At 37.9% G+C, this 25,855-nt stretch overlaps 2 protein-coding genes across 11 annotated transcripts in view; one reads left to right on the top strand and one right to left on the bottom strand.

Annotated features, from left to right (window-relative positions):
* Positions 1 to 4,784, bottom strand: part of ABHD13 (abhydrolase domain containing 13) — a 182,061-nt gene extending 177,277 nt beyond the window's left edge. For 3 of the 10 annotated variants that reach the window (XM_044071342.1, XM_044071337.1, XM_044071340.1), the window contains exon 1: positions 4,651 to 4,751. Coding sequence is in view for 1 of the 10 variants with exons in the window: in XM_044071335.1 (XP_043927270.1) it covers positions 4,651 to 4,688 (38 nt within the window). In the remaining 9 variants the exon portion in view is untranslated. Of the gene's footprint in view, positions 1 to 4,498; positions 4,615 to 4,650 lie in introns of those variants that run through there. The other 7 variants (XM_044071339.1, XM_044071336.1, XM_044071335.1 and 4 more) reach the window with 6 other exon arrangements.
* Positions 4,785 to 4,895: 111 nt separating this feature from the next.
* Positions 4,896 to 25,855, top strand: part of LIG4 (DNA ligase 4) — a 135,345-nt gene continuing 114,385 nt past the window's right edge. Inside the window, exon 1 of the mRNA XM_044071334.1 lies at positions 4,896 to 4,984. The gene's annotated coding sequence lies outside the window, so the exon portion shown is untranslated. The remainder of the gene's footprint in view (positions 4,985 to 25,855) is intronic.

The raw sequence follows: 25,855 nt of genomic DNA, 5'->3' as shown, positions 1-25,855 counted from the left end.
CAACTAACAGTGGGCAAAACTGCCTTTCAGTTTGTAGCCTGTACAGACCACCCTCCCAAACTCAGGAACCTCACTCGGCTTTCCTGAGAACATTGGAGAATATGAAGGTCTCTCCACACCATTATATTGGGTTACTTCAACTACCCAAACATGGACTGGGAGCACTACTCAAGCCCCAACACCCTCGCCCAACGGTTCCTAGAATTTATAACTCAAATGCTATGGAACAACTGGTCACCACTCCCACAAGAGAGGAAAACATATTGGACCTGATCATCACCAACATGGGGACTCTATGTTCCATACCAGAGGTATAACCCTCATTGGTAAGATCTGACCATAAATTAATCTCACTGGACATACATATCCCGTCCCCACCCCCAGCCAAGGAAACCACGGTGAAGAACTTCTCAAAAGCAAACTTCACACTTCTCAAAACCGAGGTGGAATCCTTCAAAGCCCCTGGGCCAGTGGAAAATACGTCCCAAACCACAGAATCCTTTACAAACACATTCTATGGACACCTACAGGAATGCATGGATCGTGCTATCCCAAATAAAACCAAGACTCACTCCTCCAAAGGCAGGAGACCTGTCTGGTGGACCCCAGCTATAAATAAGCTATACACCAGAAGGAGGAAGCTACTACATGATAAAATCCCAAAAAGGGAAGGCATCTCTGATCAGTACTAGCAAGAAACTACGATCCCTCATAAAATCATCTAAGGCCAGCTTCGAAAGAAATATTGCACAAGACGCTAAAGATAATCACAAGGCCTTCTTTAGTTATGTCAGGAACCTGGGTGGCAACTCCCAGATATGCTCTGAGTTAGTGCAAAATGACAAAAAATACAAAAAAATACACTGAACCCACAGACATTGCCAACATCCTGGCAGACAGGTTCAGTGCAAACTCCCCCCCCCCAAAAGAACAAATGTCTATCCCAACAGAGTGCAGCCTCCATCACAGATGCACAGGTGAGAGCTGCCCTCTCCAAAGCAAAAAACACAGCATCAATGGGACCGGACGGTGTCCCAGGCTGCGTCTTACACGAGTTCCAAGAAGAACTGAACCCTCACATAAAGTCACTGTTCAATCTCAACCTTACTACAGGATTATGTACCCAAGGAATGGCGTACAGCAACAGTGGTCCCACTCCACAAAGGTGGTGCCATAAAGGACCCTGGAAACTATCACCCTATAAGCCTGACTAGCCTGGTCTGCAAAGCTATGGAGCGTATCATCATGGAACTCACAAAGACATTGGGAACCTCCAAACACTGGATCCTACCCAATTCGGCTTTGTTAAGGACAAATCTTGCCTCTTGAACCTGGTCGACTTCTTTGAAACAGTCACCAAGGCCATAGATGAAGGGAAGGTAGTCCACACAGCCTACCTGGACCTCTCAAAAGCCTTCGACACAATACCCCACTTGGGCATCATGAATAAGCTCACCAGCTTAAATATCAACCCCTATGTCACAAGATGGGTTGCAAACTGGCTCAGGGATAGAACACACATGGTCAGAATTGCAGGTGCCATGTCAGACTCTAAACCAGTTACAAGTGGTGTCCCACAAGGCTCAGTCCTGGGACCTCTCTTGTTCGGTATATATTTCTCTGAGGTACAGGCTAACATGAGAGGACTATGGCTGACCAAGTTTGCAGATGACTGCAAACTGGGTGCCATAATCGTCTCACTGACTGACACAAGCATCCTCCAAAAGGGTCTCACAGAGACGGATAACTGGTGCCAGAGCCATGACCTAAAGCTAAATGCCAAAAAGTGCATAGTCATCCCCTTTGGGAAAAACAAAGTGCCCACAAATTACCACATAGGTGGTAATCCATTAATCTGGAAGAAGTAATTAGGGATTTGGGGACCCAAGTAGATAGCAATCTCTCCTTTGACAAACACGTTGCCAAAGTGGTTAGAAAGACCTTCTACATAGCCCACCTTATCACGAAAGGGTTCACATCTAGATCAAGAAAGGTCATTGTGCCCCTCTACTCATCACTCATCAGGCCCATAATTGAATACAATGCCCCATTTGGGATGTACCTTATCCGACACCTGCAGCAACTGGAAAGACCCCAAAAGTACCTCACCAAGAGGATCAAGGGACTCAAACAGATGCCCTATGCAGTTAGGCTAAAGAAACTCCAGCTCTACTCAGTTGCTTACCGCCTACTCAGAGGCGATCTGTGCCTGACATATAAAGCCATGTCCAACCCAGAATTAATGGACATGCTCCACCTCAGGAAATCCAAATCCCTTAGAGCTACACGTTCCAGGGACTTAACCTCAGCACAGAAATAAATATGACATGCTGGAGGGACAGATTCATATCCCAGAGGCTCCCCTCACTCTGGAACAAAATCCCAATCCATGTTATGCAGAGCCCCTCAATGACCCTCTTCAAGAGAAATCTTGACGAGTGGATGGGAGATTGTAGGTTTACCCCTGGGATCTCTTCTGTGTCCCTACTAGACAGAGGTAAATGCCCTAGGGCAGATAGCCTAGTATCAACCTATGAATACTTTCTACTACACAGTCAGTGCTAGTCAAGAGTTCAGAGATCACATAGAAATACTTAAAATAATTCAGTAGTACAGAAACACAGTCTAATCTTTCTAGTGCTAGCTATCTCTAAAAGAAAACAAAAAAGTCTAAGATAACTTACATGTGAGCAAGAGGCAGTGCTGGGAGTTGGATGATCAAGATAAAAAATGTTCAATTCCTTCCGATTCTCTCTGTTTAAATTGCTATTGCAGTTCTGACAGGAGCGGCCTTATGTCAACTGGTGCCCTAGGCAAAAGGGCTCCACGGTGCCCCCTACCACACCATCTGGTGCCCCCATCCTGGTCTACCTACAACAAATAAATACTAGAAAAGAACCTCTGCTACAGCAGTGCCCTAGGCGGTCGCCTAGTTGGCCTATGCCTAAGGCCGGCTATGAGTTCTGATAAACATTACATCATTCTTTTTCACTTTCCTGGAGTTCCCAAGCTACACATTAACTGCATTTACATTCTTAACATCTCCCTTTTGTTACCTTGCATCTGGTCAGGAACAGAGGCCTAAAAATACATTTGCATGTTTAAATCTAGCCATTTAACTCTTGGTTAAAACAATACAACAATATCTTCATCTAGACTTTTCGGCATCACTGTCTACTTCAAAGGGTCACCACATGCTTTACTTTGGTCAGACTGCACTGTTGTCACATTTATTTCCAGTTCCACATATAACAGTATTTCTTTACATTTAAGACAACAAGCCTGTAGTTTACATTCATATTTACAAGTGACAGAATTATCTGCAAAATTCTATCTGGCTAGGCTAGCAGCCTTCACCCTTCTCTACCAGTCTTCACACAGCTAATCAATCTGAACAAGAGCAACAGTACAATAAAAAGAGCTATCTGCAGTAAGGTTAAGCACAAATACATGACACAAAAATATTATATAAAAAAAGATTGCAACAGTAGGGGGAAAATCATCAAAAGCAGATAGGATTCTACAATAACAGCATCTTACAAATTTTCAAACTTTCAATACAAGGGTTTATACATAGCCAAAAAGAAATGGGTTTGTACAATACACACAAGGTATTCAATCAATACTGTAATAAATAAAACACGTCACTCTTTGCTTGTTACATCACCTGCCTTCAAGTAAAGACTTTCCACATAAGGCTGTTTCAACCCTTCAAGAAGAAGCAGCACCTCTGTCCTAGTATGATCCTGCCATATGATGAAACAGGTCTTTACGCACTGCATACCTCTCAGTGAAAAAAAAATCCAGACAAAGCCTAAAATTATGGAGGAACAATGGCCCAAAAATAGGGAGAGATTTAAAATTAGAACTTAGAAAGTTGATAAAATAACAATTTGCGTTAGTATGCATTTTCTGAAGGATATGGAGTCTTAAACTCAAATGTCTGACATTATTTAGGAAACTCCAATCCTCGGTTCCAGAAAAAAAAAAAAAACATTTTATGAGGAACATACCAAGAATATGAAGTAAAAATCTGGACATTCTGTGAAAATCTGAACAGATGAGGGGCATGTTAAGCATACAGTATCCCAGTACTGTACATCCTCCACCTACATGTTATTTTACTCCTTTACTAGTCTATGAAAACGAAATATAAAAATACATTACTTAAAAGAGGTTACACCCCAAGTACATTTACGTGTTATGTAAACTGCCTGAGGCGTTACCTTCCTATGACCGTGATTCACCGTGAAAACAGGTAAAAGTGAAAAGGCCCAACAAAATATGTACGTTTGCATATACGTTACGGAGACCACAATCTGGTTTACACAGCAGAAAGGTGCTGAACAGTCTTACTTTAAAGAAAACTGTCAATACTGAAAAACCTTTTGTAGCTGTTAAGTTTTTTCAAACGAATTCAGCAAACTCGACTACATTGTTATTTCCAAAGCAACAGCAAAAAACACTCAATTTGTCTTTTCCTATTTAATATCCTGACCTTTATAGACAGCACTTGGCACCTGTCATAATCACTCTCGGATTTCATAATTAGAAAATGGAGTAAATGAAGAGTGTCAGCAGAAGACTAACACAACGAATATACTATGGGAGAAATGTTTTACTGTGCCTCTTGGATCATATTATACTTACCTGTTTCTTGCCACACAATTGCCTTTCACATACAGCATTCAAGTGAAGCCCATTGTGATAACGGATTGGTTATTTCGGGACAATCAATGAGTAAAGAAGCGGAGGCGGTGACTAGACGAGAGTAACTTCCTGGTCGGAAAAAGACACCTGGGAATATCTTCCGCTCTACAATAACCTGCTGTTTCAATCAAAAATACTCCGGGTATCCCCAACTACATGAACCACTGTTCCGTTCCGTTTAGATCGGAATAGTTTATTTTCCAAAAAGTAGTTCTGAATTTTTCTTAAACCGATTTTACTGGGATGTACGCCTTTGAAACTTATATATTATACGGTAGTTGTGTTGTTTTTAATTTTCATTAATAGTTTTATGTGTTGCACGTAGTTCGGTCTTTTAGTTACTGAAGTATTTGGGAGGTAAAACACGGAAGTTGAACATTTGTATTGAAGTTAAACTCATGTGGTTAGAACGGTCATTATATGTATGCTATCTTCTTCGTTTGTGTTATAAAATGGTTCTCTTTTATTATAAGGTTGAAATGTACTTGATTAAAACATAGTGCCTAGAAATGGACTGCAGTAAGCAGCACAGTTAGCACAAATGTAATCAAAAACCTGATTTCTGCGATACAAAAACTCTCCTGTATTCATTATCAGTATGAGATTCACATGATTAATACATATAGTGTCTAGAAATGAACTGTAGTAGGCATCAACATTTAACGCAAATGTATCAACAAATCTGACCTCTAACACTGAAGGTTAGTTACACTGACAGCTTACCTTTCACATACGAAGAAATTATGTATCTTGTTATCAGTACAGTATGTTATTGACCTACCGTCAAAAACGTGTTTGCACTTTACAGGCACATTGAACGCTTTTCATATCTGTTTATATAATTTATACTGTTTTTAGAAGTATCTGCTCAGTTAATTTTTGTGCTTCCATTTCAGGCTGTAATGAATTTTGAAGGAGAGATGCTTATGCTGTAATGGCATGCGCGTATGTATGTGTATAGCTATAGGTTTGTGTGTGTATAAATATCTATCTATCTATATATATATATCTATATATATATATCTCTATATATATATATATATATATATATATATATATATATAGATTCACATATGTAGCTACAGATAAAGATAGACACGGTATATATGTGTGAGTATGTGCATAGATGTACATACATACACACACATACCAAAGCTGAAGAGGGGGTTGTACTTAAATGACTGTGGGAAAAAAATGATTAGGATGAGTAACGGTTTAAAAAATGGCTAGCAGCATAGCTTATTAACACTGAAAATCTCCACACAAAATGCAGGAAGAATGTTTTTACACTTTAATTATTTATTAGCAAACATTGTATTAGTCCCTTAATTACAAAGTAGCTTCAAATTTTTAAATATATGATCCGCAAATAACATATCCTAAAAGGATAATAAAGAAAACATATGAACAGTGTTTACGTATGTATTTAAAGAAGAGGCAAATAGATGCTGAATGTCAGGCAGCATTCCAGATCAGTCTGAGGATTCTGCTGGTGTTGTGTGTATTAGTAAAGTATGCTATGGAAACTTGGTGAGATGTGTCCATCCAACCACCCCCACATCACAAGGATGACACTGCATTTCAGTATGTGTCATGCCCTGGCTCTCCATGGCCTTTATGCAGCACATGTAATGGTGCCTGACCCCCCACCCCCACCCCCACCATCTACAGGTTCCAGTGCAAGCATCTCTGTTATGTACACTACAGTAGTACCAAACCTTGACACATACATCCAGTTCCTTGTATGGAATACTGAAGCTTAAATAATCAATTATGCAATGTATTATTGTATAATGAAGTCTGATCTACATTGAGTCTATAGTGTACCTTTCAGGATATGCACTGATCTAACCATACCTACCTCAGGTTTGCTGTAGGATGTACACCTGAGCTAAAACTGTTAAATAGAGCAGCAGTGTTGTAACACTCCATATGTACCTGATCAGTATCATAAATAAGTTGTAGCATGGGGTTGTTACAGTGATCCACACTTTCCAACTGTCTCGGATTTTCAGTCAGAATTTCATACCATCCTTATGTGAGAGAACTGTGATTATTAGAATAATTGAACAGTCCAGGTGTCATATTTGAAAACGTTAACCTCTCCAGCAGTGCATACTAATGCAAAGTATGTTATGCTCTCAGTGTTTTAACAGAATGGCAACAATATCCAATAGTATGCCTGATTTAATTCCCTTTGTCCATGGTTATATTTGGCTTTGGCTGTTATCTTTGGGGGCAAAGCAGCAGAGCTGTATAATACTGTGATTTACTTTCTTGTTGGTATGGCATGTAGCATGCCCCTTCAATTCTGTGAACAGGGTCTGTATATATGTGTGTGTGTGTGTGTGTATATATATATATATATATATATATATATATATTTCAGTCTCTTGAGTTTGTGAGATGGCAGTTCTTTTTTGTGCTCATGCAGCAATTAAGGCTGTGTAACTGCTGCAGTGCATTTTTCTACAAATCAGCAATGCTACATCACAGTTTCACTGACTTGGGATATGTTTGTGTGTGTGTGTATACATGCATGCACACATGCTGATGAGTTTGTACATCTGTTACTATGGACAGTGCTATGTTGCGTTTAACTTGCATACATTATACTTATTGGATTGTGACATTCACAGTCAGTTTGGGTCAACATTTTCTTTGCAGCATTTGATTTCTGCAGTGCTGTCCCAGCATATGTGTGTCTGCATGTTGTTTAGCAAATGGTATTAAGTTACATGGAATTAGTTGTTAATGATTAACCTAGTTCTGTATATCGATATATGTGTTGGGTTTCTTTTCAGCATTTTGTAAGAAGGTCATAACTGAAAATAAGTTCTAGTGGTCCACCCCACCTGTTTGATAAATTAAGCTAAAATACATGGAATGAACACACTTTACCTTGATTTTCATACCAGGGCAAAGATGTGTCTTATATGATTCAGATAGGAATATGAGGTGATCACAGCTGTATGACTTGAGAATATGCCTTTTGCGATCCTAAAGCAGAAATGATTGCAGTTGCTCAGTGTACATGGGATGTTCACATTGTAGTGGTACATATAATGGTAATTTGTCTTGTATAGCTATCTTGGGATGATAAGAGAGGTGAATTAATTTCATTGGGTTAACCACAGTTTGTGTATATAGCCACACAATTATCTTATATGATTCAGCACCATAAGCAGAATTCATATTGAATGATTACATTTGCATAAGTATACAGTTCATGGCAGGGATGGCTCTTACATTGTTCAGGTAGGAAAAAAGCTGTAGTTACACAGTTTACATGGACTACAGTTACACCAGTTGTAAAAATAATTACATGTAGCAGAGAGTCCATTGTACCTGATTTCATGCAAAATCCATTGGGAACTGAGCAGTATTGACTTTCTTTAAATGGAACAATCACAATTTCATCATTGGTATGTAATGTAGGCAACTCTTGCGCTGTGATTCAGTTTTTAAAATTTTAGTTTTATCCTGTCGTGGCAATTATGGTCTAGGTCCCACCTATTATCCAGAGGTCTGTCTTTCTATTATTATTTTCAGGTAGCTCAGATCCTTGGGTGATGTGCTACTGGTTATTTTCAGGATTCATTTTGAAGCCTTTGGTACATACTCATTTGCTTATCTGTCATCTTCCATAAGTAATCCACTACCTTCCTTGATTTAGGCACAGGAGACTGAAGCTGTGTTTTGGATGTGCCTTTTAGTATATGTCACTCAGTGAATATATTTCAGTCCATCCAGAGAACTACAAATCTGTTTACCCAGCCTTTTGAAATGAGATGACATTCTTTCTGCATGTAATTACTTCACTCTTTTAATGTTTCTTGGGTGTGTAAATCAAGAAAGATGAGATTTTGTATGCGAAGATAACAATATATATATATTTTTCACTTGTTCATATAAAGGCAGACAGTGTGTCATGCATGAGCCAGATTGAGGGATAGCTGTAGTGTATGATTCAATTGAAAAAAAATAATTGTAGTAGCAGCTTAAGTGAAATGCTTGTATGAGCAGTGTAGATAGATAGGTTCATAGGTTCATACTAGGCTATCTGCCCTAGGGCATTTATAAGCCTAGCCAGAGTGTGTTTGGCTTTCGCCACCCATTTTAAATGAATTTTGCTATGCCCTTTTTCAAGGTTAGTATACTGTGCCTCTGTCTAACAGTGACACAGAAGTGATACCTGGGGTAAACCTACTATCTCCCATCCACTCATCAAGATTCCTCTTGAAGAGAGTCAATGAGGGACTCTACCTAACCTGGACTGGGATTTTATTCCAGAGTGAACGGAGCCTCTGGGTTATGAATCTGTCCCTCCAGCATGTCCTATTTATTTCAGTGCTGAGGTTCAAGTCTCTCGAGCGCGTAGCTCGATGGGATTTGGATTTTCTGAGGTGCAGCATGTCCATTAATTCCGGGTTGGACATGGCTTTATACGTCAGGCACAGATCGCCTCTGAGCAGGCGGTATGCCACTGAGTAGAGCTGGAGTTTCTTTAACCGGGCAGCATATGGCATCTGTTTGAGCCCTTTGATCCTCTTGGTGAGGAACTTTTGGGGTCTTTCCAGTTGCTGCAGGTGTCTGGTAAGGTACATCCCAAAAGGGGCATTGTACTCAATTATGGGCCTGATGAGGGATGAGTAAAGAGGCACGATGACCTCCCTGATCTAGATGTGAATCCCTTCATGATTAGGTGTGCTATATAAAATGTTTTTCTAACCACTTTGGCCACGTGGTTGTCAAATGAGAGATTGCTATCAACTTGGGTCCCCAGGTCCCTAATTACTTCTTCCGTACTTAATGGATTACCACCTATGTGGTAATTTGTGAGCACTTTGTTTTTGCCAAAGGGATGACTATACACTTTTTGGTGTTTAGCTTGAGGCCATGGCTCTGGCACCAGTTGTCTGTTTCTATGAGGCCCTTTTGTAGGATGCTTGTGTCGGCTGTAGAGTCGATTATGGCGCCCAGTTTGCAGTCATCTGCGAACTTGGTCAGCCACAGTCCTTCTGTGTTAGCCTGTACCTCCGAACAAGAGAGGTCCCAGGACTGAGCCTTGTGGGATGCCACTTGTAACTGGTTTGGAGTCTGACATGGCTCCAGCAATTCTAACCATGTGGGTTCTGTCCTTGAGCCAGTTTGTAACCCATCTAGTGACATAGGGGTTTATATTTAAGCTGGTGAGCTTATCTATAATGCCCAAGTCGGGTATTGTATCGAAGGCTTTTGCAAGGTCCAGGTAGGCTGTGTGGACCACCTTCCCCTCGTCAATGGCCTTGTTGACTGTTTCAAAGAAATCAACCCGGTTTAAGAGGCAGGATCTGCCCTTAACAAAGCTGAACTGGGTAGGATCCAGTGTCTGTAGGTCCCCAATATCTTTATTTAAGAGGTCCATGATGATCCTTTCCATAGCTTTGCAGACCAAGCTAGTCAGGCTTATGGGGCGATAGTTTCCAGGATCCGTTGAGGCACCACCTTTGTGGAGAGGGACCACTGTTGCTGTATGCCACTCTTTGGGTACATATCCTGTAGTAAGGCTGAGATTGAACAGTAGTTTTATGTTTGGGTTTAGTTCTTCTTGGTGTTCATGTAGGACGCAGCCCGGGACACCGTCTGGAGAAGGCGGCTCTTACCTGAGCATCTGAGATGTCAGGGGGGCAGCACTCTGCTGGGATAGATATTTGCCCTTTTGGTGGGGAAGGGGGGGAGAAGTTTCCGCTGAACCTGTCAGCTAGGATGTTGGCAATGTCTGTGGGTTCGGTGTATTTTTTTGTCATTTTGGACTAATTCTGAGCATAACTAAAGAAAGCCTTGTGATTATCCTTAGTGTCCTGTGCAATTTTTCTCTCGAAGCTGGCCTTAGACGATTTTATGAGTGCCCTTAGTTTTTTGCTAATACTGATCAGAGATGCCTTCCCTTTTTGGGATTTTGCTCTATCATGTAGTAGCTTCCTCCTTCTATTGTATAGTTTGTTTATGGCTGGGGTCCACCAGACAGGACGCCTAACTTTGGAGGATTGGGTCTTGGTTTTATTTGGGATTGCATGATCCATGCATTCCTGAAGGTGTTCATAGAATGCGTTTATAAAGGATTCTGTGGTCTGGGCCGTATTTTCCACAGGCCCGGGGGCTTTGAAGGATTCCACCTCGGTTTTGAGGAGTGTGAAATTTGCTTTAGAGAAGTTTTTCACTGTTGTTTTCTGGGCAGGGGGTGGGGTCGGGATGTGAATATCTAGTGAGATTAGTTTATGGTCTGATCTTACCAGTGAGGGATACACTTCTGGTCTGGAGCATAGAGTCCCCATGTTGGTGATGATCAGGTCCAGTATGTTTTCCCCTCTGTGGGAGTGGCTACAAGTTGTTCCATAGCATTTGAGTTTATAAATTCTAGGAACCTTCAGGCTAGGGTGTTGGAGCTAGAGTAATGCTCCCAGTCTATGTTAGGGTAGTTGAAGTCACCCAATATAATGGTGTTTGGAGAGACCTTCATATTTTCCAGTGTTCTCAGGAAGGCCGAGTGGGGTTCCTGGGTTTGGGAGGGTGGTCTGTAGCAGGCTATAAACTGGAAGGCAGTTTTACACACTGTTAGTTGCACATGGATAGTTTCTGATGCTTCGTGCTGTGCCACCAACCTGGAGGTGTGGGTATCTTTGACGAATATTGATACTCCCCCTCCTTTTGTGGTTTGGTCCAAGTTTTGGGGCCGAAAAACATGGTATGAGGTATAACCTGGTAGTGCTGGGGTGCTCTCGGGAGCCTTGAACCAGGTTTCTGTTACTGCACAGATATCGATGTTCTCCATGCTAAGGAGAGTTTCGAGTGCATGCATCTTGAGGTTTAGACTTCTGGCGTTGAGTAGCATTACTCTTAGTTTCTTATCCCTTGTGATACCTATGGAGGTGGGTTTGTCTTTTGAGCCTTGCCTAAAAAAGGCACTATGGGGATGGCAAGAGCCTTTGCCAATATCCGAAAGCCCAGGGGTGACAGGTGCAAGCCGTCCCTAGCGAAGCATCGTGGCTTGTCGAGCATGTCATCCTAGGCAGACAGGCATTGGATCCCCTTTGAATGACACCAATACTTAAGCCAATTGTAGAAATTGATCATCTTGTCTTCATATTGTGGCATCATTCTTGGTGAGGGTAAAATGCTACTCAAGGTCAGGGTCATACCGGCCTGGGCTACATGCTCAGAGAGCTCCTCTATGTCTCTTTTCATGTAGTCCATGGAGGTGCGTCTCAGGTCATTCACACCAGCATGGACAATGACTGAGTCATATTTGTACTTGCCTTGGAGTGACCTGAGTGCTTGTGTTATGTGGCGGATCCTAGCGCCCAACAGGCAGCTCACCGTGACCTTCTCCTTGTTCAGCCTGGTGTGCCTGACGATAGAGTCACCTATTATAAGTGTATCAGGTGTGTTGTGGCTTTGTGAGCTGTGTGTTGCACGTGTTTTGTTTTGGGGTAGCGGTTGCTTGGGTGTCTGCTTTGGAGGTCTCTGCTGCTTAGGCAGATTTTTATTTAGAGCCTCCGAGTATGTTTTTGTGTGTTTATGTGTTTGGTTTGCTGTCATGGTAGGTCTATGTGAGACTGGAATTGTAGTGAGTGTGGTTTCCTTCTCCTCCTGACTGGTTATGCCAGTACTGAGTTGATAGAGCTTAGCCTCCAGTTTGACTATATGGTTGCATCTCTCACGTGTGTTGGAATTTGTTCGGAGGAGGAGAGGGTTGTCTGTGTACATGAGGCAGTTGTAACATTGCCTCAAGATTCCCAGATTCACCAGCTGGACCGGAGAGGAGATTGATGAGAATGTGTCACATATAACTTAATTGGGAAGATAACTGTAGTCACCCCATGTTTGTGCGATGGTCGCATTTTTGAGTGCTTTAATTTATCAATTTTTCTCTGTTTTACTCTGGTTAGAAGATGGTCATGGCAGTGGCAATAATGGCACATGGGAAATAACTGTACTTTTAACGCTTGTACTTGGAGAGGGGAAATTACTATGTATGACTCAGATGAGATCTTGGCTGTACTGAGTCAGTTTATGTGAATCAGTTTAAACTCTTACTATTAGCTTTGTGTTTCATATGGTTTATTTTGTAATACTGCTTTAGTGACCTTGTTTACGTGGAATAATCACTGGTCTGTATGACTGAGAATGTGGTTGTATGGTACATGTAAACTTAGTCACTATAAACACCTTGCCACATGGTATGTTACACCTCTTTCGTAACTCTTGGGTAAGTGTAATGTGTGTGTGTGTGTGTGTGTGTGTGTGTGTGTGTGTGTGTGTGTGTGTGTGTGTGTGTGTGTGTGTGTGTGTGTGTGTGTGTGTATACATATATATATTGTACGTATGTAATATACATATACACAGATGATTTTTCCTGTATAATTCTGAAGGGATGATGGTTGTAGTGACTGCATATATAGAAAACTATTGCCACTAAAGACTCTGGAGTCTTAATTTGAAAAATACTCTGGATTCTTACTTTGATGGAATGTAATTTGTTTAACTTGGGTATGAAGATAAAATTGACTTTGGTTTGTCCTATATGATTACAAAATGTTGATGGTTATAGTGACCAAATGTATAGAGGAGTGTCACCCACTGTGTGTCTGGGCTCTTACGTTGATGGAATATATAGTGTGTGACTTTGGGTGTGAAGGTAACATAATGGCTTAATTTATGTGGGAGCATCTCTAGTGGAGATGGCTAGGAATATATCCTGCTTGATTCAGATGAGAAAAGGCAGCAGTGATGCAGTTTATGTGAAGTGATCATACTTTTATTATTGAAATTTATGAGGATGTGTTGTGTACCGTTTAGATTGAGTCTATATTAAGTCATCAAAGGATCACATTGTTGAATGGCATTTCATTGGAAATGATGTTCATCGAACCCCCCACACCTCCTGCTAATTATATATACCAACTTCACGATCGCACTACAGTGGGGAAAGGGCAAACTTCCTGATCCGTACCGTAATGTGATCTCAGTCAGAACGGTTCGACAAACAGCATGTTCGATAAAATGCTGTTCAAAATACAGTTTGATGATGTAATATTTCGATGAAGTAATAGGGACCCGCATAGATGGGATAGGTAGTTTCTCTGACATAATCACACTTTTTTATTTGGGTGAAGTGTGTGTTTTTGCTTGAATGTATACTAGCTACCAATATATATATCTGCTGTGAAGGTAGCTGCAGTGACTCATTTTAAATGAGGTGACTGCACATTTATCAGTGGTGTATATAGCTGAAATGTGCCCTGTATGACTGCATTGGGAAGAAAGTTATAGTTACTCCATTTCACTGGGATGATACACTTTTATGTACCTGTTATGACTTCAAAGGAGTCCGTCTTGTGTGCGTCTGCTTGAAAGGTGTCTGTGGCAACTTAATTTGAGTGGGACAGTCACATTTATTAGCAGGAGTTTGTAGGGACATTTGCCAGTATCCTGTAGGGTTTTAGCTGTGATGACAACTCATGTATATCCCTAACCCTTCCTGTTGGTGGCTAGTGTGAAAATCTAGGCCACTGCAATGACCTTCTGTGTCCTCCTAGATGAAGTGAGCTCCACTCATATCCTGAAGCTGTTGGTGGTTGTTGTACAAGCTTTCACTTGCAATGGAACAGCTAGCCACTGGGAATCCCCCCCAATGAAGGGTGAGCTGTAAGCCTGCTCATTTTCTATCCTCCGTCACACATCTTTTCCAGTATGTGAACCATTACTATAATTTGGATTGTGTGGGATACATTCAGGCCTTTATCTCTCTGAGTCCTAATGCCATGGCAGAAATGTAATTCACACTTTTTTTTATATCTGCTGAAACTGGATGCCTTTTAAAATTCTGAGAACTTTATTTGCAATCTTCCAAATTCCAGAGCTATAAGCATGAATGTGGCTCTCTTAGACCAAGTCTAAGGGTGTTGTACCTGAGAGTATTCCTCCTTCTCCAATGTACAGTGATCTCAGAGTTGGTATATCCATATGGAGAGAGTGGCACACCTTCTTTGTTATTGCCATATTTTCATTAGTTGCATCAGTAGGTGGAAACTTCTTTTGTGTTATTCTGTTGGGAAGGTGGCTATAGTGACCCTGCTCATAGTGAACGGTAACACCTTTTGCAACTTGGCACACTTAACTTAGAATGTGTTTTGTACAATTTAGATTTTTGAAGAATGCTATTGCAATTAAGTCTATAAGTCGTTATTGCACTTTCATCAGTGGTATATACCTGACAATATGCCTAGTATAACTGTTGTGAATATAAACTTGTATTATTGTCATATGTTACACTGTGATTCCACTGTGACAGTTGCTGTAGTGACTCAGTTTTTATGCCATGATCACACTTACAATTGATGTAACTTCCAAGGAATGTATTAATTCAGTTGAAAAGTTTTTGTGCCATGATCACACTTGCAATTGCTTTAAATTCCAAGGAATGTGTTTATCATTCAGATGAAAAGATGGCTGCAGTGACTGTGTGGTGTGATAAAAGTTTTTCATTGTCTAATAACATTTGTAAAAGATGCACCTGTGTGCTTTCAGTAGCAAAATGGCTGCTGTAACTCAATTTAAAGAGCAAATGCCCAGTGTCTTGCATTGTCCATGAGTGAAGATTACAGTGATGACACTAATTTTTATGGCATTATATGTTGTGCCCAGAATGATTTTTGTAGTATGACTCCGAGGTGTCTGTTTGTGTGAGACAATCATACTTAAATAATTTATTTATTTGTTTAACTTTTGTTGATTAGCTTAGCCGTGAACTAGTCTGAGTGCAGATAAGAGAGAGACCATGAACAAAGTGGCGAGAGAGAGAGACCATGAACAAAGTGGCTGAGTCCAAGAGAGAGAGAGAGAGAGAGACCATGAACAAAGTGGCTGAGTCCAAGAGAGAGACTATGAACAAAGTGGCTGAGTCCAATTTGTCTGGAAGCTTTGAATCAGTGGAGTTCATGGAAAATGTGTATGAGAAAATAAATGGACAGGCAAATGTTGAGAGGAATGGTAATTTTAGTAATATTTGAAGGAAGATCGTAAAACTTTTTTTGAGATTGAGTAAGGTGATTGAGATGGATGAATTACCTGAGTTGCCAACCACTGACCTACAGATGTTGTTGAATGTGATACAGACATTACAGAGGGACATAGAATTGAAGTGTACACATTTGGGGAAAAAAAGCTTTAGGTAGAGTTGTAAGAGGATAATCGCAATTGTCAAAAGAAAATGTCAGGCATGGAGCAAGGAAGAGAAAGAGCACAGCTCTATATAGAAGTTGTGAAGGGGGATGCCATTACATGAGTGTTAAATGATCATCAGGGTAGTAGATGTGTATGTGAGCAGCAAGATGAAATGCATTATACTGGCAATTATTTCTTCCAACTTTCCTCGCATACAAAGAAAGGACAGAAATTAATGGTGTGGAAGCAGACTTGTGCATTAAAACTGGCACATCATGGGGTTGTCATTAGACAGCTGCTTGCCTAGAAGGACAGTATGCATGTACAATAGCAGCAATGTGAAGTATGTAACAGTGGTATGTATTTCTTTCACTCTGAGCCAGACATCTGAGGGAGTAGTAAATGGTAGTGTTTATTTGGTGGGAAGGCAGACTGTGTGAAAGCAAAGGGACTTATGAATTGATGAGGTGGCTTCTTTTTTTTTACGGAATAAATTTTTATCAATTTTTTTCAGAAACATAAACATATATACAGTATGTAAGCTTTGACTATGTAAATATTTCTTTGATATAAAGTGGAGAAACGATTCCAAAAACAAACATTACAAAACCAATGATTTACATAGGATGTTTATACTTGGAAAAACTTTGTTTTCTTGAATGTATCTTTGAATAAGATTATAATTTATTACAGTCTTCTGTTTCCAGCACTTTATTTACTTTCTGCCAAGCAATATTTAAGTAAGTAGGTTGTTCTGTTCTTTCCTTGATTGTTTTTAATACCAACTGTGAGACTGATAAAACCATGTTCTTGAAGTGTTTAAAACTGGGAGAAGTTATAGCTTTCCATTTCTGTGTAATATTTTTCCTTGGAATATCAAGGAGAGCCCACAAAATTACATATTTTTGCCTTGGAACACAAGACAGCACAAGTGTATTCAACAAAACTAGAGATTTTGTAAGTTGGAAATAGTTAATACTTTCCCAATATTGTTTAAGTAAATGGCATTCATAGAACATGTGTTGCCAGTTGGCTATTGATTGTGATTTTATACCTCCAATATCTATTTTCTTTATTATATATTGGTTCTAATTTGTGTGGTGTTAAGTATGTTCTATGTATAAAATGCCATGTGAAAAGTTGCCAATATAGGATAAGGATGTTAGTTTTGGAGGTGTAAAAATTAGTTTTTTTATCTTTATCATCTGGCATTTTACCATTAACTCTTTCAAGGTATTTCCATATATGTTATTATGAACTCTTGTTTCTTTATTTGTATAATACTTATAAAATTCCTTTCCCCATTTGTGACAAATTCCATCAGCATTATTATCTGCTCTATGGACTTGGGAACCTTTTCCCTAACAGGCTTCTGCATTATAGCTTGGTTCAAAACCTGCAGTGTTAACCATGTTATTTTCAAGGTTGTACTCACTAATTAATAATTTGCTCTATCATTAGTACTATAGTGTTTTACCAACTGATGCTAGTAAATTAGACCATTCTTACTAAATGTTTTAACTGTTACTGAGTCCTGAGTTATAATATTATTTTGTGTATATGCTATTGGGAATATGAAAAAAACATGCTTTTATATCCGGATTTTTTGTTTTCAAAGTGCATAAAAGACTTTAGGGTATTGATAACATGTTTAGAATTTATATTTTTGTTTCCCTGTTGCCATATATCCCTTCAATGACCAAAGTAAGCTATTCAATACTATTTCCATATGTTTATTTATTGTATTACGAGTGGTTTTTAACCAGATTTTTTCATGTACTAATTTCCATTTGGAAGTATAGTCTTTGTTTAACCATAGAGAAACTGTTTTTAAAGTTGATGATTGTATATATCCTTCTAAATCTGGTACACCTATTCTACCTTCTTCCCATTTGTCAAAATTATGTCTTAGTGCAACTCGGGGTTTTTTAGGGTACCATAAAAATTTTGTTATTAACCCTTCAAATTGTTTTAAATAGGATTTAGGTGGAGGTAGCAAGCAAGCTTGTATAAAATACAGAATTTTCAGGAATATAATCATTTTAATTATATATAGTCTTTCCTTCATGGAAAAAATAGCTTATTCCATTTCTGTTTGAGTTCTTTGATATTATAAACAATCTTTTTATAGTTTAGTTGCCCTATTTGTATCTATGTCATTTGTAATTTTAACTCCTAAGTATTTGATTGTATCATTTCTAGATAGATATTTATGATCTTTATTTAATGCTTCTTTTTTCATATTTAGTAGTAACATATTGGTTTTATTTTCATTAAATAATAGTCCAGAAATCTTCTTCGTAAACTGTTTTGTTGCTTTCCATAGTTCTTTTAGTGTGTTATTATCTTCTTTTAAAGTCAATAAAATGTTGTTTGCAAATAGTTGAATCTTTAATTCAAGGTCAGTATCTAGTTGAATTCCTTGAATGTTTGGGTTTGCATGTATAACTTTGCTAATAGTTCTATTACTAATGCGAATAACAAAGGAGAAAGTAGACAACCCTGTTTTGTACCATTTGTAATGGTAATAGGCTCCGACAAACAGGATCCTATTTTTATGTACGCCGAAGATTTATCATAAAGAGACCTTATTAGTGAGGTAAAATTTTTCAAAAATCCATACTCTACCAGTGCAAGCGAACGATAATCCCAATTCACGGAATCAAATGCACTGTTAATATCTAAGCAAATGACATTCATTTTATTTTTTGTTTTGTTTATGAAATCAATAAGGGACAAAATTCTCTTTATATTTTCATATGTATTTCTGTTTTTAATGAATCCTGTTTGATCGTTCTTTATCAATAATGACAATATTTGTTTTATTCTGTTTGCATGAACTGTCATAAATATTTTATAATCTATATTTAATAAATTTATGAGTCTATATGACGTACACTCATCAGGCTTTTTATCTTTTTTCAAAATTGGTGATACTTGAGTGTATTTCGACGAAGGAGGGTATTTATTACCTTTTTTAACTGATGTGAACACACTTAATAATAGATTCAGTTCATTATTAGATAGTTTAGACATTTCTGGTGCCATATTATTATCTGGGGCTTTGTTTAATTTTAGTTTCTTGATTTGTGCTTTAATTTCTGTCAGTTATATCTTTAGCTATTATTTTTCTGTGTTTATCTGATAGACTGTCTTAGAAGTGCTTCACTTGATTCTACTTTATTTTCTTGACTATTAAGTTTACTAAAATACAATCTAAAGGCTTCTAGAATTCCTTCTAAGTCTGATACTTTTCTTTTTTGTCTGTATTGTATATTTCTATCTGATTTGCCTGTATCATTCTTTTCATCCTGTTAGCTATTCTCCTTTGATTTTTTTTTATTAATAGAGTAAGTGCATAATTTGACCTTCCCTAGATTAATCATTGTTTTATGGTTCAATATCTATCTCTTATTTTTTGTTGAGGTCTTCTAATTCTTTTTCTGAAGCTAAGTTGTATTATGAATATCTAATTTCATTTTGTCTGTTTTAGTTTGTAGTTCTGCCAGTTTGCTTTTGTTTATTTTTATACCAAGCTACCACCTTCTCATGTAAATATGCTTTCATTGCACTGTATATGTATATGTATGTATATATATATATATATATATATATATATATATATATATATATATATATATATATATAGGCTACCACCTTCTCATGTAAATATACTTTCATGCATCGTGTATATATATATATATATATATATATATATATATATATAAATAGTATGTCTGTTACCTCGTCTGTGAGGTTTAAGTCTAGAAATGTTTGCATCTCTGCAATATAATATTGTTTAAACTCTTTAGGGTTTGCTATATAGGCTGGAATTCTTATGATTGTAAGTTTTTTCTTAACTTTTGAAATAGATTTTAACTTTATTACATTATGGTCTGAGAAGGGGCAGGCGATTGCTTTGACTTTGCTTATTTTTGTGGTAAGATCTTTTGTTATATACACTCTATATATTCTGGAAAAGGTGTTATGTCTATGTGAGTAATGTGTGAATATCAATTAATCTTGTTTAGCATATGTGTCCATGTCCATTAAGTTATGAGTCAGTAAACTTTATAAGTAATTTTGACAGTGGAGATTTCTTGCGTGTGTTTTTAGCATTTGTGTCCTCTTCTTTCATTATACAATTAAACACTCCTGCAATTATTGTATTACCTTTGGAATATTGTATTATGTTCTCTAAATGTTATTTGGCTGAACTGACACCCAGTCTTGGTATCCAATAGTTGTTTACCAAGGTATAAGCCAAGCCATTTATTAATATTGATACTAAACAAAACATTCCTGAGTTATCATTGACTGTATTTATGATCTTGAGCATCAAGGTAGTCTTTCTCCATAATATTGCTACACCTCCTTGCTTTTTATTATATTCTGAACGTGTTAGTAATGTAATTATACATATTAATGTCTTGCTGTATAAGATGTGTTTCTTGTAAAAATACTACTTGTGCTTTACTTGGCTTAAGATATCTTTGTAAGAACATCTGTTTTCAGTGTAACAGTGTCTATTGTATAGTGTCAACATTTTACAGACACTTTATTATCAATGTATTGCTTGCTTCATTTATCACCATTGCATACGTATATATCCTTTTACCCATATGTGTATTTCTAAGTAACCATTTTATTTTTAGTGTTTCTTTATGCCAGATTTAATATACAACTAAGATGACTGTTAGTATTGTTGCAAACCCTATGTGTACACAGTCCAAGTAGGTTCATATTTCCTACTGTTAAGACAGCAGAGCCTTATGAAACTCAACATCCAGTCAGATTAATGAAAACATTGTTATAAACTGTAGAATTTAATATAAAATAACATTTTGGCTTCTGATGTAATCTTTATGTATAAAATAAACAACACTTATGTAGTACATTCATCTGTTGAGTTGAATTCTTTACATCTTTAGATTTAGGTCTGTTTGTATTCATATTATATGCTTTCATAATGTTCTTGTTTAATAGATATTTTATATGCAATTTTTGTGATATTTTATACTTTAGTATCAGCAATTAATATGAATTTATTAAGGCTTCATCTGATTTATGTAATCTCTTACTTTTAATTTTTCTTGTACCTTGATTTTCTCAATGAAGCACAAGAGAATCCTAAGCATTTCATAAATAATATCTGAACTGCTCTTAGTATATTAAACATATCAGTATTGCTGTATGTCTTGTTTAACAACTTAATCTATTCATCTTCATAGTTAATGACTAACTGTGGACTGACATCAGATTTGTTCATGTTTATCACATGTGAGTGTCATTTCTTATTTACCAGTCTTATTAAGTATGCTGATTCTTATAATGTTTTCATGACATATATATCCTACCATACTAGTTCGTTATTACATCTGGTTCAGCTTCTTACTGAGTAAATTTGTGTAGGTATATATTTATTTATCTATTGGTTTCCTAGCTGTTAAATTATTATTACTTTTGTGGCTATAAGTAGTCATAGCTATGTGTCCTAGTATTCATACATATGGGGTCTATATTAGAACATCAAAGTATTACTACTTTGAATGTTCTAATATCGAACCCTTTGCATCGAATGCTGAAAATAGCGAAGCTGCAGAATATTGAATACTTTCCTAGGGAAAGTATTCGGTGGGCCGTTTCTGCAGCTTCGCTATTTCATCGACTGTGGAGCGAAGGTTACGGACCAGGTTAAGGTGAGTGTGCGATAGGGACCTTGGGGTTAGGGAGTGGGAAATGTGAGTGTACGATAGGGACTTTAGGGTAAGGTGAGTGTGCGATAGGGAGTTTAGGGTTAAGGAGCGGGTAAGGTGAGTGTGCGATAGGGAGTTTAGGGTTAAGGAGCGGGTAAGGTGAGTGTGCGATAGGGACTTTAGGGTTAGGGAGCGGGTAAGGTGAGTGTGTGGTAGTTACAGACCTTAGGGTAAGGGTTGGGTTAAGGTAAGTGGGTAGCTAGTAGTTTATGTATGGTTTAGTGTAGGGTTTTGTGAAGTGTATGTGTGTGGATTATGTATTTTGGTGTGTATGTTTGTTGGAACAGCAAATTTTTTCCCTGGGAAACAATTCGCTGTTCTGAGTGTTCGATGTTATGGTGTTCCGAGTGAAATGGTTCAGTATTGGAACATTCGATGTAGTAATACTTCGATGTTCTGATATAGACCCTACATATGAGTTTGCATTAACTGTTTACATCCATTGCTTCTATCTTGTTCATGATGTCATTTTCTTTGCATGAGGTGGCTTCTTGGAGCAGTGCATGTGTGTGACAGCAGCAATCTGAATTACATAAACATAGCCATTATGTATTTAACTTTGCAAAACTTTGATGTCTAATTGTGATCACAGAAAGTACTGTGTATGAAAGCAAAGGACATTTCCAGGATCACTTTTATATGATCATTCATATAACTTGCTTTGGGGGAAAGTGTACATATCCAACAGCAACACATTTATAGACTTCATTGTGGCTGCTATCATTTTAATTTTCTTCACAATTAGGAATTACAGGGGTACAGTGAAAGTGTATACAGGCTATGTCTCAAACCATTTGGGTGCTGTGTGTTTTGTCATTCATATGGTTGTGGATGTGCGAGTGCCATGTTTTTTCATGCTGATAAACTTAGTATAAGGCATGAACTTTTGAAATCAGAACCCCCATATCATACCCTTATTGCAGGAAAAATAGTATTTCTGTAGTCTTAAATGTTAAAGCAAAATCTTCATAATGCAGTTAATCTGGCAGAATTGTGCATATTTGAGAATCTGTGGTCAGTTTGATTCTTAATTGCTGCTAAGTAGAGTACAGTATAAGAATTACTGTCCATATGTCTCTTTTTGAAAATTTTCAGAGAGTATAATGAAGTAGTAGAGAAAGGTTTTTCATTTACAGGAAAGGTCAACTTCAAACCAGAATGGCCTTTCAGTATTAACAAACTGCAGTATCTGCAAGCAGCAAGGCAGATTTTCAAAACAGACGTTCATTAACTCAGAACTGAATATATATTAAGTTGCTGCAACTTCTGGCTTTAAAAGGAATGTGTAGATCTGCATTAATATGATGTTTTAAATCTTTTCTGTATGCTTTCATGTTGTTAAAATTTGAGAGTCATGACATAATTCTGACACACCCACATAAATACACACACACATACACACACTTTGACACAGTACTACTACATGCGTCTTATGTGTAACTCTTGTGTGCAAACCACAATTTTTTAAGGATTTAGAACTTCTATTCCCAGCACTATCACCCTACAATTAGTTTGAGGAAAAGGCTTTTGCTACTAAGGAAACTGCAATATAAACCTGTTCTACAGTTTCATAATACATTTTTTCAGGGAAAAAAAGTTCATATTGCATTCAGAATAATTTTAAATAATGCAGCAATTTCACTCCCTTGCCCAAGAGCAGCTCTGTGTTTTGTGTGTGGGTGTGTGATACATGGCTTTCTGTGAGGATAATTACAGCGTCCATTCCTAATTTCCTGTTCATCACTACTTTTCAAATGGATCTATACCATTCACTAACTTCTCCCCTACGTACCAAACAAAACTACTTTACCCACATAACCGCTAATGCTCAAAGCAGTAACAAAAGCAGTGCAGCATTGTGAACCAATGTGCAACCACAAAATGAATGCAATGCAGTCACTAGTTACTAAATTAAATATATATATATATATATATATATATAAATTTTTTAAGTGGCCGCAAAACAAATTAATTACATCCTAGTGGAATCTACACTATTTGTGATTTCCCAAATGCCTTTAGCTATTTGAAATTGTTAACCAGGGGAGAGCGTTGATCCCATTAGACTCATTTCAGTCAGATATAAAATGATATGGTGGGGGATCCATTGCCTTGTCAACATCAGAACTGATGTCATCTGAACTTCTTCCTGAACTTGTAGGGGTCATCCTCTTAAGGATTTAGAACTTCAGCAACAGTTAAACCAACAACTTGGGTATCACTCCTATCACCAGGATAAATACTGAACTGACGGCCTTAGTAGAATCCCTTATTTACACAGACAATTACATGGGGGTGGAACATTATACAATTTTTTTTATTTTTGAAGGCAGATGGTGTGTTGGTTCTGTGCACTTAAGAAATACTGAGGCCCTATATGGCAGAGTTTGGGATAAACTTGTGGTAGTAGCTGATTAATGCTAAAATAGCCCTGGCTTGTCTTTTAGCTGTGGGTGTGGGCCAATTACACATGTTTTCTGTTCTCATGGCCTTTTGGGTGTGTGCCAATGACACAAATTTTCTGCTTTCTTGGCCTTTGTCTTTATTTTCTCCCTTCTGTCATATAGCCTAAATTTTGTGGTTCAGACATGCCCAGTTTACATTTAGCTGATCTGTCTGTGTGCTTACAATACATCTATCAACACACACACACACAATTTACAGAGCTCTTTGAATTTTGGAATGTGTTAATCAGTTGTCACATATATGATTGAAATTGGCACTAGGTTACTGTGCTTTTTTTTATCTCCATGCAGGCATATTGCTTCAGTAACATTACATTTGGCAAGCCTGACAAAAGCACAGCAGAAAGCTGATGCCAGTTCTAGTACTTAACAATTCAGTACTATCATGTTTCATGTCACACTTTCATGTATAATTCCCGTAGTAAGAAGTGGACTAGGTTTTATAGGTACAATATTAATACTATTGGCAGGACACCCAGCATGTGTTCTTATCACATTTTAAAACGGCCTATTTCAGATGGTATTTTCTTTTGCTTATTGATGGATGCAGACCTATTCTGGTGAGGGCTTGATGTTTGCAAGTCAGACTTTGTGGTTTAAATTTTCATATAGTAGCAAGACGGGTATTTCCTCAGAGAACTTGATGTTGGTTTGAAATGCATATTTTCTTAAACAGCTAGGATGTGTCCTCTTAAATTTGTCCATAGAATATTTAAAGGTTTACATTTACATTATTTACAGCAAGTAATAATCAACTCTTAAGAGCATGCATTAATTTAACTACTTTGTTACCTTACTAATCTCTCCATAATAAATAATTCAAAGTGTGAAATCTGTATACTTGGGATCCTGGTGAAGTCCCAGCCTTGACTAAAATTTATTTCGTCACATTCTGCCAGTCTTTGACATCTGCCTTCCAAGTCCATGTATACTTTCAGTAGGTTTCCAGTTGGGAGAGAGAGAAGAAAGTGTTTTGGTCATTTCTGTTTGGGGCCAGTTGTCCCTGTCTGCATAACTCTGAAACTCCACAAGATAATTCAATATTGTCAAATTCCCAGTGCAGTTACTGGTTGGTGCACCAATAATGAAGATTTGCTGTTGAACTGTAGCAGGTTAACCAAGTGTTCAGTGTTGGCCTTCCTTTCTTATTGCATTAATCTCGGTCAGGTCATTAGTGTTTTTGGCCATCCTTTGCAGTTGTTGGCAGGTAGCAGCTGGATGAATTTTTGCCATTTTTTTTCAGGTGCTTGCCAGCATTTGTGCAGAATTCATCAATGCTGAAATTATTTTTTCCATTTTGGGGTTGGACATAGTAGTAGTAGCCCATGTAAAACCAGTTGTACCTATTCACATGTGGTAGTAAACACAGTTATAGGGCCACTTTCAAATGAAATAGCTTCCTTGGAATCAGCAAACCAGAGTAAAAAAAAAAAAAAGTCTCCTCCTTTGCAGTCCAAAAGTAGCTCTTTTGCAGTCCCCATCACAGGAAGGAAATTTTGCTTAAGTAATTTGCAAGCAACCAGGAAAGGTTCAAAGGTCACAGCTTGTGAGAAAACTGTTTTAAACATCAGCTGAAATGCCCCAGGACCATTCAGGTCATGATTCCCTCTAGTGCTCCTGTTCCTTGTATGCTGCTTGACACCGAGGGAATGTCAACTTCCCTTCCCAATTCAGCCATCATGTTACAGTACTTGGATGGCCTAGTAAATTATAGTC

This window comes from Protopterus annectens, chromosome 5.part0 (assembly GCF_019279795.1).
Source record: "Protopterus annectens isolate FY-2018-M chromosome 5.part0, PAN1.0, whole genome shotgun sequence".
Classification (NCBI taxonomy): Eukaryota; Metazoa; Chordata; order Ceratodontiformes; family Protopteridae; genus Protopterus; species Protopterus annectens.
This window is presented reverse-complemented; position numbering and strand designations above follow the sequence as displayed.